General features: G+C 54.6%; 2 protein-coding genes across 2 annotated transcripts in view; one reads left to right on the forward strand and one right to left on the reverse strand.

Annotated features, from left to right (window-relative positions):
• Window positions 1-12,129, forward strand: part of Tim23 (translocase of inner mitochondrial membrane 23) — a 185,882-nt gene that overhangs the window by 79,132 nt on the left and 94,621 nt on the right. The window lies entirely within an intron of this gene.
• On the reverse strand, window positions 10,088-10,552 carry LOC149352363 (kelch domain-containing protein 3-like). The gene has a single exon (XM_089575689.1). It carries the CDS (start codon window positions 10,550-10,552, stop codon window positions 10,088-10,090), a length of 465 nt encoding a protein of 154 aa, XP_089431815.1.

The following is a 12,129-nucleotide window of genomic DNA, read 5'->3' on the forward strand; positions in this document are numbered from 1 at the left end:
CGCCAGTAACGAAGGAGGAAGTAAAGAAAGCCTTAGGAGAAATGTAAAAGGGAAAAGCAGCTGGTGAGGATCAGGTAACAGCAGATTTGTTGAAGGATGGAGGAGAGATTGTGCTCGAAGAACTAGCCACCCTGTATACGCAATGTCTTGTGACCTCGAGCGTACCTGGAGCTTGTAAAAACGCTAACAGTATCTTAATTCATAAGAAAGGAGACGTCAAGGACTTGAAAAATTACAGACCGATGAGCTTACTGTCTGTTGCCTACAAGGTATTTACTAAGGTAATCGGTAATAGAGTCACGACAACCTTAGACTTCAGTCAACCAAATGATCAGGCAGGCTTTCGTAAAGAATACTCGACGATAGACCACAATCACACGATCAGTCAGGTGATAGAGAATTGCGCAGAATATAACCAACCCCTATATATAGCCTTCATTGATTACGAGTAAGCATTCGACTTGGTAGAAACCTCAGCAGTCATGCAGGCAATGCGGAATCAGGGTGTAGAGGAGTGTTATGTGAAAATATTGGAAGATATTTATAACGATTGCACAGCTACCGTAGTTCTCCATAAAGTCAGCAATAAAATGCCAATAAGGAAAGGTGTCCTGCAGGGAGACACGATCTCGCCTATGCTATTCACCGCCTGCTTACAGGAGGTATTCCGGGGCCCGAAATGGGAAGAGTTGGGGATAAGAGTTAATGGAGAATACCTCAGTAGTTTGCGATTCACTGATGACATTGCCTTGCTAAGTCACTCAGGACATGAACTGGAAAGCATGATCAATGAATTAGACAGGCAGAGCAGAACGGCGGGGCTAAAAATTAACATGCAGAAAACCAAAGTAATATTCAACATTCTAGCAAGAGAACAGCAGTTCGCAATTGATTACTCGGTGCTGGAAGTAGTAAGAGAATATGTCTATTTAGGGCAGGTAGTGACAGCTGATCATGAGAGGGAAATAACTTGAAGAATAAGAATGGGGTGGAGCGCATATGGCAGGTTCTCTCAGATCATGAATGGTAGCTTACCAATATCTATACAACTACTGTATCTTACCGGTACTCACCTATGGGGCAGAAACGTGGAGGCTAACAAAGAGGGTTCAGCTTAAGTTAAGGACAACGCAGCGAGCTATGGAAAGAAAAATGATAGGTGTAACGTGTAGGGTCTGCTCGCGGGCAAGTCAAATCTCGCGCCGCTCACCGCGGGTAGCCTTGGACCCCTTCTTCCCGAGTGGGGGGGCGGTGGGAGCGAGGCTGGGAGAAAGCCTTTATAAGGCGAGACCGGGAAGGCTCGCGGTCTCTCGCTCTCGGACCAGCCCTGCGGAAGGACCACCTGACCCAGCTGCCACGACGACGACCGGCCCCCCTGATGTGAGAATAAACCCTTTGTACAAAGTCCTGCCTCGAGTGACTGCCTGTGCGTCCCCGCGCAGAGGAATTGCCCACAAATAATGGCGCCCAACGTGGGGCTTTAATTAACACCTTGTGGACGATTTCTCTGCCGATTTTGGGATGTGCAGCCAGACTCGTGGCAGGCCCTCTTTGTTCGGGGCCACGCCGGACCGATAGGGTTAAGGAGCGGGTCAGGCGGAATGTTCGCGGGGTAGCGACTTGTGTAGTGTTGTAAATTTGTTAGGGGTTTTGTGTTATTTATGTAGTTTTCGGGCGTTTTCTGTTGTGTATTTCCGCGTGTTTGTAGATAGATTGTTGTGTATGTGAATGTTCTTGTTGCCATGAGCAGTTAGCCGGTGCGGCCGGACAGTTAGCGCGAACTATGCCTCCCAGAAAGGATGTTTCAGCCACGGCTTTGGATGGCGGGGCAGCCGGTAGTGAGACGGCCGACGCGGCGGCCGTAATGGGGCAGGTGACTGAGATGTTTGCCGCATTAGCCCGTCAGCTCGGTTCGGTGGCTGGCGCCAACCAGGCCGCAGCATCGGTAGCATCGGCGACAGCATCGCGCCCGCGGATAAATATGGAGGTCCCCTCCTTTTCCGGGTACACGGACGCGAAATCAGTCCACGAGTTTTTAGAACAACTCGAGGACTACCAGACGGCTCTGGGCGCCCCAGATGACGTAATGCTAGGGCAGGTCCTGCCTGTAGCACTCGTCGAGAGCGCGGCGCAATGGAGGCGCTGCCAGCCGACTTTCCAGTCGATGGCGGACTTCAAAGATCGTTTCCGCGCCGAGTTCTTGCCGCCTGATTATGAGCGCCGGATGCTGGAGGAGCTCGCGTTGCGCACCCAACACCCAGAGGAAAGCCTCCTCGAGTACGTACGCGCAATGCAAGAGCTGTACAAGAGGGCAGATCCGACGGCAACCGACCGAGATCAGGTTGCGCGTGTGATCAGGCAGTGCCATCCACGCTTCAAGCCGTATCTGCGGGGCCGCAGTTTTACAAACCTCGAGGCCCTAGCGCAGGAGGCCAAGACCGTGCAGGCGGATTTACTCGCCGAACTGCGCTACCAGCCGCCCCCCAGGCCGGCCGAATCGCTAGAACCGGGATGCGCATGGGATGGAGGCCGAGAATGCGCGATGAGGGCTCGGCGCGCCGAGGTAATGGCCGTGGAAAGGCAGGCGGAACCCCCTGTTGTCCCTCGCGCGCTTGACCCGTACGCATTCGAGCAGCGGCGTCGTGCCGGCCTCACAGGCCACGCGCCGAACGAGCGTCAGGAATGCGCGGAGAAAGGGGAGAGTCGTCCCCAACCGCTTCGTGGAACGAGGGGTCCTCCGTCCACGCGGCGGGTGAATGACCGGCTTTGCTGGAATTGCAACCAGCCTGGCCACGTGGCACGCGAATGCCAAGCTAGGCGTATGCAGGGAAACGCCAGGCGCTGGCGGTGATGTCTGGTGGCACCGGCATTTCACCGTCAGCGGGAGAATTTCATGGTTGTCAAGGCGCTAGTCAGGAAAAGAACTCCCGCGCCGGCGACGGGGAGGCCTTTGTCCCGCTCGCCTGTAGAGCTCAGGGAGTCGTTCCGCGCTCAAGCCCTTTTATGCTAGTGCAGTTAGCGGGTCGATGCTACTCTGCGCTCGTAGACACGGGCTCAACGCTGTCACTGGTCGGTGACGAGGTGTACGAGGCCTGCCGGATAGGTAACATCCGTGTCAGACCGGCCGAAACCCCGTTAAGCTTAGCAGCTGGGGCGGCAAAGGCAAAGGGAGCAGTGCGTCTTACGATGCGTTTTGACGGCAGAAAGCGGAGACATCGCTTCGTCTATCTGCCTGGCTTGTCGATACCAGTAATTCTGGGAAGGGATTTTCTCTCGAGCGAAGGCATTGTGCTCGACATGGGGGAGAATGGCTATCGTTACAGCCAGCTCGCCCCCCTCATTCCCTTCGAAAGCGCATCCTTGCCCGGCTGTCCTGCACAAAAGGTGGTTGTCCACACCTGTGCGACAGAAAGGCAGGTGAGCTCCCTCGAGACGCTGAGAGACGGTGGCCCGTTAGAAGCGATTATTGCGTCTTTCTCAGGACCCAGTAGTCAGCGCCGAAGGCTCGCGGAAACTTTACTCCCGTTTTCGGATTGCTTCACGGAGAAACCGGGCAGAACCGACCTGCTTCAGCACGAGATTCAGACGGGTGATACGCGAAGCGGAAAGTTGGGCAAGTTGGATAACGTTCATGATGTAAAAAATAGACGCAGATAGCGCTTGTCTGCGTCGTTTACTTTCCGTCCCGTGTGTTCCCTGTGCGCTATTTTTTACATCATGGGTGATACGCGCCCTTTCAGGTGTAACCCGAGGCCGTTAAGTGCGCATAAGAGGCAGCTTCTCGACTGTGCCCTTGACGAGATGATTGATACCGGTGCGGTGAGACCCTCACAAAGTCCCTGGGCGTCACCAGTGGTTCTAGCGCCGAAGAAAGATGGATCGGTCAGGCTGTGTGTTGATTATCGTAAGCTCAACTCACTGACGCCTACGGTTGCGTACCCTTTCCAGTCGATCGAGGCTGTGATGTACGCGTTAGGGAACGCGAGGTTCTTCACAGTCCTAGATGCAAGCAGAGGGTACCTGCAGATTGAGGTGGCCGAAGGTGACATTGAGAAAACCGCATTCACCTGCCACCGCGGGCTCTTCGAATTTACTCGACTCCCGTTTGGTTTGTCTAACGCTCCGAGCACGTTCATGCGACTGATGGACATCGTGCTGGGCGATGCAAGGTTCAACTACGCCATGGCGTACCTCGACGACGTTGTGATATTCTCACAGTCGTTCGAGGAGCACCTCATTCACCTGAATTCCGTTCTCGATAGAATGAGACGTGCCGGTCTAACCATAAATCCAAAGAAAGTGCAGTTGGCATCGAAGAGAGTGAACCTCTTGGGCTTTGTCGTGGATGATGGCACACTGAGACCGAATGATGACAAACTGCAGGCAATTCTGAACTACCCCTGCCCCATGGATGTGAAAAGCTTGCAGAGGTTTTTGGGGATGGTTGCGTTCTACAGGCAATTCATCCCGCGCTGTTCGGAGCTTGCAAGGCCGCTGAACCTGCTGTTGCGTAAAGGCTCGAAGTGGGTCTGGGGCAAGGAACAGAGTGACGCATTTGTTGCCTTGGCTCGCGCGATAGCGAATACCGCTAGTCTGCGCCTCCCCGACCTGAACAAGCAGTTTGTCTTGCAGACAGACGCTAGTGACTACGGTGTTGGAGCTGTTTTGTTGCAGGAACACGAGGGCAAACTGCGCCCTGTCGCGTTCGCTAGTCGCACGCTCACATCGGCGGAGCGGAATTACTCCGTGACCGAAAAAGAATGCCTGGCGATCATGTTCGCATTGTCGAAGTTCGACATGTACCTAGACGGAGCGGTCTTCACCGTGCGGACAGATCATCAGGCATTGTCTTGGTTAAAGAGGCTCAAGAACCCCGCAGGCAGACTCGCGAGATGGGCGCTGACGTTGCAACGTTACGCGTACGCCATCGAGTACCGCCGGGGCAGCTTGAACAAGGTGGCCGATGCTTTATCGCGCGCACCATGGAATGCTGGCGGAAGCGCTTCAGAGGCGCAGCCCAGCTTTGTAAAAAGCGGCGTCACCGCTGTTGGAGAGGAAGAGAGGGCGGACGGGAGTGTCGCGCCCTGTTTGGAGAGAGAGGAGACGGACAAAGGTCCCGCACGGTGCTGTGACGGAAGGGAAACACAGCAGCTCGTGGCGGCGACCGCTCGCCTGCCTAGGAGCGAGGCAGAAAGAAATCTGTCTTGGGGAGTAGCGGTCAGTAGAGAAGAGCTGATCGAGGCCCAGAAAGCAGACGGTCTTTGCCAGCGGGTGCTGAAGGAGCTTGCGAGCAGCGCAGCTTGCACCGGGAACGCTGAGGGCAAGTACGACGCGTATCTGCTGGGCGATGATGGCTTGCTGCTCCGCTACATCCCCCAACTTGACGAGGAAGAGGCGATAGCATCCCCTTTCCGAGTCGTGGTCCCGAGAAGGTTGCGGAAACGGTTCCTGCAGTACTTCCATGATTCAGCGCTGGCAGGCCATGGCAGCGGCAGTAAGACTTACGACAAGTTATGCCGTGTCGCGACCTGGCCAGGCATGAGAAAGGATGTGCTGGGATACGCCCGTACCTGCCCGGTATGCCAGGTAGCCAAGCCTCGGGCGGGCAAGCCCGCTGGCATGATGAAGGCGGTAGTTAGCAACTACCCGTGGCAAGTGGTGGCGTGCGATATCATGGGACCCCTCCCTCGGTCCGCGCGCGGAAACCAATTCATCCTGGTAATAACGGACCACTATTCCAAGTGGGTTGAGGTTTTCCCCCTTAGGAAGCTTGTGTCGGAACGAATTTGGGAAAAACTGTTGGAGACTTTCACTCGTTTCGGTTTCCCTTCCGACCTGATTACAGACAATGCTTCGTATTTCACAAGCAAAGTCTTTGTAGACTCTTGTCGGGCGCTTCAAATCCGCCACAGGAGAACGAATCCCTACCACGCTCAGAGCAACATAACCGAGCGGGTGAATCGAAATCTGAAGAGCATGCTGGTCGCGACGACCGAGCAGCACAGAGATTGGGACGCGCGGCTGTCCGAACTGGCGTTCGCTACAAGGACAACCGTGAACAGGTCAGTGGGTATTACACCCGCCTACTTGAATTTTGGGAGAGAGATCGCTTTTCCGCTAGAGAATGCCCTACTCGACGCGGCGGAGCCTGCGCCCCCTCCGCTTTCGCAGTACGCGGCAAGGCTCCGGGAGCGCCTGGAGGCAGCGCAGCTAGCAGCCCGCGAAAACCTCGATGTGGCGCGCATGGAGCAGGCGGATCAGTACAACAAAGGTCGCCGTCACGTCGTTTTCAACACGGGCGACTTAGTACTCAAGAGAACGCACCCACTTAGTAACGCAGCGCGCGGTTTCGCAGCGCGCGGTTTCGCCGCGTCGCTAGCGCACAAGTGGGCTGGGCCGTACGAAGTTACGGCACGGACTACGCCGCTCACCTACCAGTTGCGGTTGTTGACAAACGGCGAAACCGCCGGTCCGGTGCATGTCGCTGATTTGAAGGCTTTCCACCTTCGCAAGGACGATGGCTGCGAAGCGGTGGAAAATCAGCGCGATGCGGCGATCTCACCCCCGGGAGGACGAGCAGGTAGCGGTGCGGTTTGCAACCGACGCTACAACCTGAGGACCAGGTAGCACCCGTGTCTCTCGATCAATTATCACTTGCAGTGCTCTCGCCCTCTCAGTATGTCTTCTAGGAAGCTCCAGCGGACCGACGCCCGTGGCTCGGACTCCAGAAGGCAAGGCAGACCACAGTCGAACGGTGGCCGCCATCAAGGCGCGCCACCCGGCTGGCGGCAGGAGCCGCGCGAGTGGCGCAGGTTCCACGGCCGCGGTGGCCCCCACCGCCCGCCAAACCACATGCCTAACCACTGGAGAGCACCTCCCAGTGGTGCAGGCCAACGCAAGAGGGCCAGAGACGACCAGGCGCAGGGCCCCCCTCAGCACCCAGCCGGCGCTTCGGCCGCCGAGCAGCCGCAACCCAAGCGGCCCAGGGTCCTGCGGCACGTGGCCACCTGGACCACGGTCGCCAACGGAGCGGCCATCTCTTACTGCGCGCGGTCCAGGTGGCGGGACCAGGCGCAGCCCCTTCGCGGCGGTGACCTCCAGGAAGTGGCGCTGCCTTTCCGCGGCCTGACCCTGGAGGAGAGGGACCAGGAGTCCCCGGCCGTGTTTAGTGCCGAGGAGCTTTGGAGGGCGCTGCCGGCAGGGCCCCCAGCGGAGCCAGGCGCCTCGCCCCCCCCAGGCGGCTCGTGAGGAGCCCGTCCAGCCAGCGGTGAGCGGCCCCCCGGCGAGCACCCCTCCCCCCTGCGACGACTCTATGGACCCGGACCCGGAGGTCATCGAACGCCTGCTGGCGGACCCCGGGACGGACGTTTGAGGGGGGGGAGATGTAGGGTCTGCTCGCGGGCAAGTCAAATCTCGCGCCGCTCACCGCGGGTAGCCTTGGACCCCTTCTTCCCGAGTGGGGGGGCGGTGGGAGCGAGGCTGGGAGAAAGCCTTTATTTATAAGGCGAGACCGGGAAGGCTCGCGGTCTCTCGCTCTCGGACCAGCCCTGCGGAAGGACCACCTGACCCAGCTGCCACGACGACGACCGGCCCCCCTGATGTGAGAATAAACCCTTTGTACAAAGTCCTGCCTCGAGTGACTGCCTGTGCGTCCCCGCGCAGAGGAATTGCCCACAAACGTTAAGAGATCGGAAGCGGCCGGAGTGGGTGAGAGAACAAACGCGGGTTAATGACATCCTAGTTGAAATCAAGATGAAGAAGTGGGCTTTGGCAGGGCATGTAATGCGAACGCAAGATAACCGCTGGTCCTTAAGGATGACGGAGCGGATTCCAAGAGAAGGCAAGTGTAGCAGGGGGCGGCAGAAAGTTAGATGGGCTGATGAGATTAAGAAATTTGCGGGAATACGATGGTCGCAACTGGCGAAGGACAGGGTTAATTAGAGAGACATCGGAGAGGCCTTTGCACTGCAGTAGGCGTAGTCAGGCTAACGATGATGATGATGATGATATTTGAGGTTATGAATGAATAACGCGTATTGAATTTTTGTCAGAGAAAGTAGCTAAGTCTGGGCGAGTTGGTACTGATTCATAATTTTTGCAACAGCGCTACACAACGAGGACAACGAGCAAAGAGTGACACAAAGACGGCGCTGAACTTACAACTCTGATTTATTGGAAAAAACACGCATCTTTTTGTACAATCCAGGAATCTACGAACATACGCAACGCCATTAAAAGCGTCACACTCAAACGTGCCTATCACATATAAAGTCACCACAAATCAAGGTGCGTTCCCCGAGGCATTATCCACACATCGGCCAGTCTGGCCTATGTAGGTGCGGCCACAGGAAAGAGGTATTTGATAAACTACACCCTTGCTACACGGAACGTATCCCTTTGCATGTTTTACATGATGTGTTAAAGGTGCACTGAAGAGGAATCTGAACTCGTCTTTTTGCCGCGGGAACTCGATCTACACGTTCCGAGCATTCTTAGAAATTTCGATTTACTGCCCTGTGTGGCCGATTTCCCTAATTAAATCGAATTAAGGCTCCCGCCTTTTTTTTTTTTTGAATTCTGCCTCGTACGGTGGGCGGAGTCGACCAACGCGGGGAGCGCCTTTCACCCAGTCCCGTGGCGGCTTGCCGCTCTGCCATCGTCGGAGTAATACGTAGTAGTCCGTAGAAGCAAATAGTCCGCGCGTATTTTTATTTCTGCGGGCTTATTTTGCGGTTATATTATCTGCAAATGAAACTGTTTATTCACGGAAACCTAAAAAACAAAATGAAGCGAAAGGAAAGCCTCCACGGAGCTGGCTGGAAGGCACTCCCCGCGTTGGTCGACTCCGCCCACCGTACGAGGCAGAATTCAAAAAAAAAAGGCGGGAGCCGGGCGTTAATTCGATTTAATTAGGGAAATCGGCCACACAGGGCAATAAGTCGCAGTTTCTAAGAATGCTAGGAACGTGTAGATCGAGTTCCCGCGGCAAAAAGACGAGTTCAGATTCCTCTTCAGTGCACCTTTAATGTGAGGCTAATGGAACATGCTAACTCATTAGAAAAGATGGAAACTAATTTAGCCAAGCACTGCTTCACGTGTCAGTGCAGTCCGTTTTTTGCAGATACAGAGGTGTTGTATCGGCACACGGACATGCGCACTAGGGAATTGGCTGAGGCATTCCACATCATTAGAAAGAAAAATGGGTGTGTCAGTGCTTCATCTGTAACTATAACAGGTAAGGAAATGAGCCTGCTGCATAGTGGTAATGCCTCGGGGAACGCACCTTGATTTGTGGTGATTTTATATGTGATAGGCACGTTTGGTTGTGACGCTTTTAATGACGTTGCTTATGTTCGTAGATTCCTGGATTGTACAAAAAGATGAGTGTTTTTTCCAATAAATCAGAGTTGTAAGTTCAGCGCCGTCTTTGTGCCACTCTTTGCTCGTTGTCCTCGTTGTGTAGCGCTGTTGCTAAAATTACGAGTCAAAGTCGTCCGAAGTCATGACACTAATCACGTTTCTTATTCCTGGTGGTAAGAGATCGGTGTCTATGCGTTTATTCGTGAAAGTAAGGAGGAACATGATGGTTAAAGACGGTTAAAAGTCCAGTACGTGCAACTCGTTCACTTTCTGTGTCGCGGATCCCCGAAGACAAACAGCTTTTCGTCCGTCACACAGCAGACTGTCACACACCATCCGTCAGACCGGCGTGGTCGCCTAGCAGTCACCTCGCTCCAGGACTACGTCATCGGGTTGTACTTGTACAGGTCTGCTACGGTTCTCCTCAGGCATCTGTGGTAACCTCCGAATATGTAGAACTCGTTGTTGTACACGAAGGATGAGTAGGAATCCCTTAACCAATCCGGATCAATGCCTTCGATAAGCGGCTCCACCCAGGTCGAGGTGACAGTGTCGAAAACGAACAAAGTGTTTGGATTCCATTGAGGTTCTTAAGGATCTGAACCCCGGGCGCCATACACATATATTTGGCTCCCCATGGCAGACGCCGTGTGGTACTCAGGCATTCCCGGATTTTCGCCTCTGGTGGGCACACGATGCCACTGAAGGGTCTCCAGGTCGAGGAAATCTATGATGTCCTGCCAGGGCTTGTCCTGCCAGGGCACCACCCATTTCCATCCATCGAAGATGTAAACTCGTTGGCGTATACCACACACGCCGTTTGGTACTGGCGTGCTTTTGGCACTTGTCCAGACGTATCCAGGCGGCTCCATGTCATGGCCCTGGTGTCGAAACGGTAAATGACGTTGTGGGCTTGAGGGCCGCTCTTGGCATCCCAGAGATAGGCACTGCGGCCATAGGCTACGACCGTGAGCTTCAGGTACGATTCCTCCAATGCTTCCTCGTCGGGTAGAGTCTGCGTATCCAGTAGATGCCACCTGTAGAATCGAGGGTTGAGGACGTACACGTCGAACACGGCTGGTTTGGAGTCACCCATCTTGTACTTGCTTCCAAACGAGTAGATGTTCCCGTCGATGGTGACCGCATTGGACAGGAATGGGTCCGGCACGCCTCTCTTCCTCACCGTCCACATCTTGCCGCGACAGCGAATTTCCCTCCGGACATGTTACGAGGCTTCTGTACTGTCCTAAACTGTAGCGGCACGCGCTGAGAACGGACTGCTTGCTTGACAGCTTGACAATTTATAGAATGTCGAGCCACGCCACCTCCACAATTTTGAAACCGGAAACCCTCGCTCGAAGACGGCAATCTCGAATTCTTGTTCCAAAAGGGACGGGGAGACATCTTTTTATCTGCGTGAGGGGGAAGTTATTGACACGACTCAATAGAGCAGGGTTGTATTGACTTAACTTCGACTGGGTTGACCAACGAGACCAGCATAAGCGCAGTGCCACGGCACGAATCCCGCCAAGCTTTATTGCGCGCTCGCTTTTATACACCGAAATGGGGCAACGCCCCTTCGGCTTATCAAGCTTCTTGCTCGAAGCCAGGCGCGATACGTTACGTCCTTTTTTGTTGCAGTGAAAGAAAGAAAGTAAACTATGTCGTTATTTACAAATGGACCATGACAAAGTTTTGCGACGTTACAGCTTGTAACAGAAAGTAACACGCGAAAGATGAGCACTGCGAACTCAAGAAATCTAATCAAAGTTCTGGTCGTATTCTAGTCTTCGTGGTGCTCTTGTCTGGTGTTGCGACCTCCGTGGGGCTGGGATTGGAGGCCCACTGTGCGGCAGGGCAGGGGCTGCTGCGGTGCTGTTAGCCGAGTCATTGACGGGCGCACTTGCACTCAAGCACTCCGGTTCCCCCACATCGTTGATGGGACTGAAGTCAAGTCGGAAGGCTTCTCCCGTCGGTAGCAGGTGTTTGCGATTGCGCCGAAGGGGCCGCCCCTCCTCCGTCATCACATGGTAGGACCTGGGGTACGTTGACTATTTGAGGACCTGTGCTTTAGTGGCCCATGTACCGCTTTGGACTCTCACGACGTCTCCTTCGTTGAGCGCCGACAGCGGCCGCGCTGGGGACTGAAGCTGTGGATGCTTGACAACTTTGTGGGCTGGTCCAGATCGTAGTCGCGCAGAGTTGTCCGTAGTCTGCGCCCTGGAGGATCTCTGCTGGTGTCCGTCCAAACTCCATAAGAGAATTCCTGTAAGCCAAAAGTGCCGGCCCGAAATCTTGCTTCGCTTCGGCAGTTTTCTTGAGCAGCCTCTTTACCACCTGAACACCCTTTTCGGCTAGCCCGTTTGAGCGTGGGAATCCTGGACTGGAGGTGATATGCTTGAAATGATATGCTCGTGAAAACGCGGCAAATTCCCTGCTTGAAAAGTGGGGACCGTTGTCGGAAATAACTTCCATGGGTATGCCTAACGAGCGAAAATGGCGCTACTTGCATCAATGACGCTCCTGGCTGAAGTGTCGCAGTGGCATTCCACCTCCGGGAAGTTTGATAAGAAGTCGTAAACACGCAGGTAGGCCTTTCCACGGTAGTGAAAAAGATCGATTCCCACACGGTACCAAGGCTGGTCAGGTACAGGGCGCATCATGAGGGGTTCTTTTGGCTGACTGTAGGCGCGTTTTTTGCATATTCCGCAATTCTGAGCTAGCGCCTCAATTTCAGAGTTCATGCCAGGCCAGAAGACGAGATGACGT

The sequence above is a fragment of the Amblyomma mixtum genome, chromosome 3 (genome assembly GCF_055824585.1).
Source record: "Amblyomma mixtum isolate Tamu chromosome 3, ASM5582458v1, whole genome shotgun sequence".
NCBI lineage: Eukaryota > Metazoa > Arthropoda > Arachnida > Ixodida > Ixodidae > Amblyomma > Amblyomma mixtum.

Bases quoted from the DNA above. Each gene is read 5' to 3' on its own strand.
- LOC149352363 (XM_089575689.1), bottom strand. From the start codon at position 10,552: ATGTGGACGGTGAGGAAGAGAGGCGTGCCGGACCCATTCCTGTCCAAT.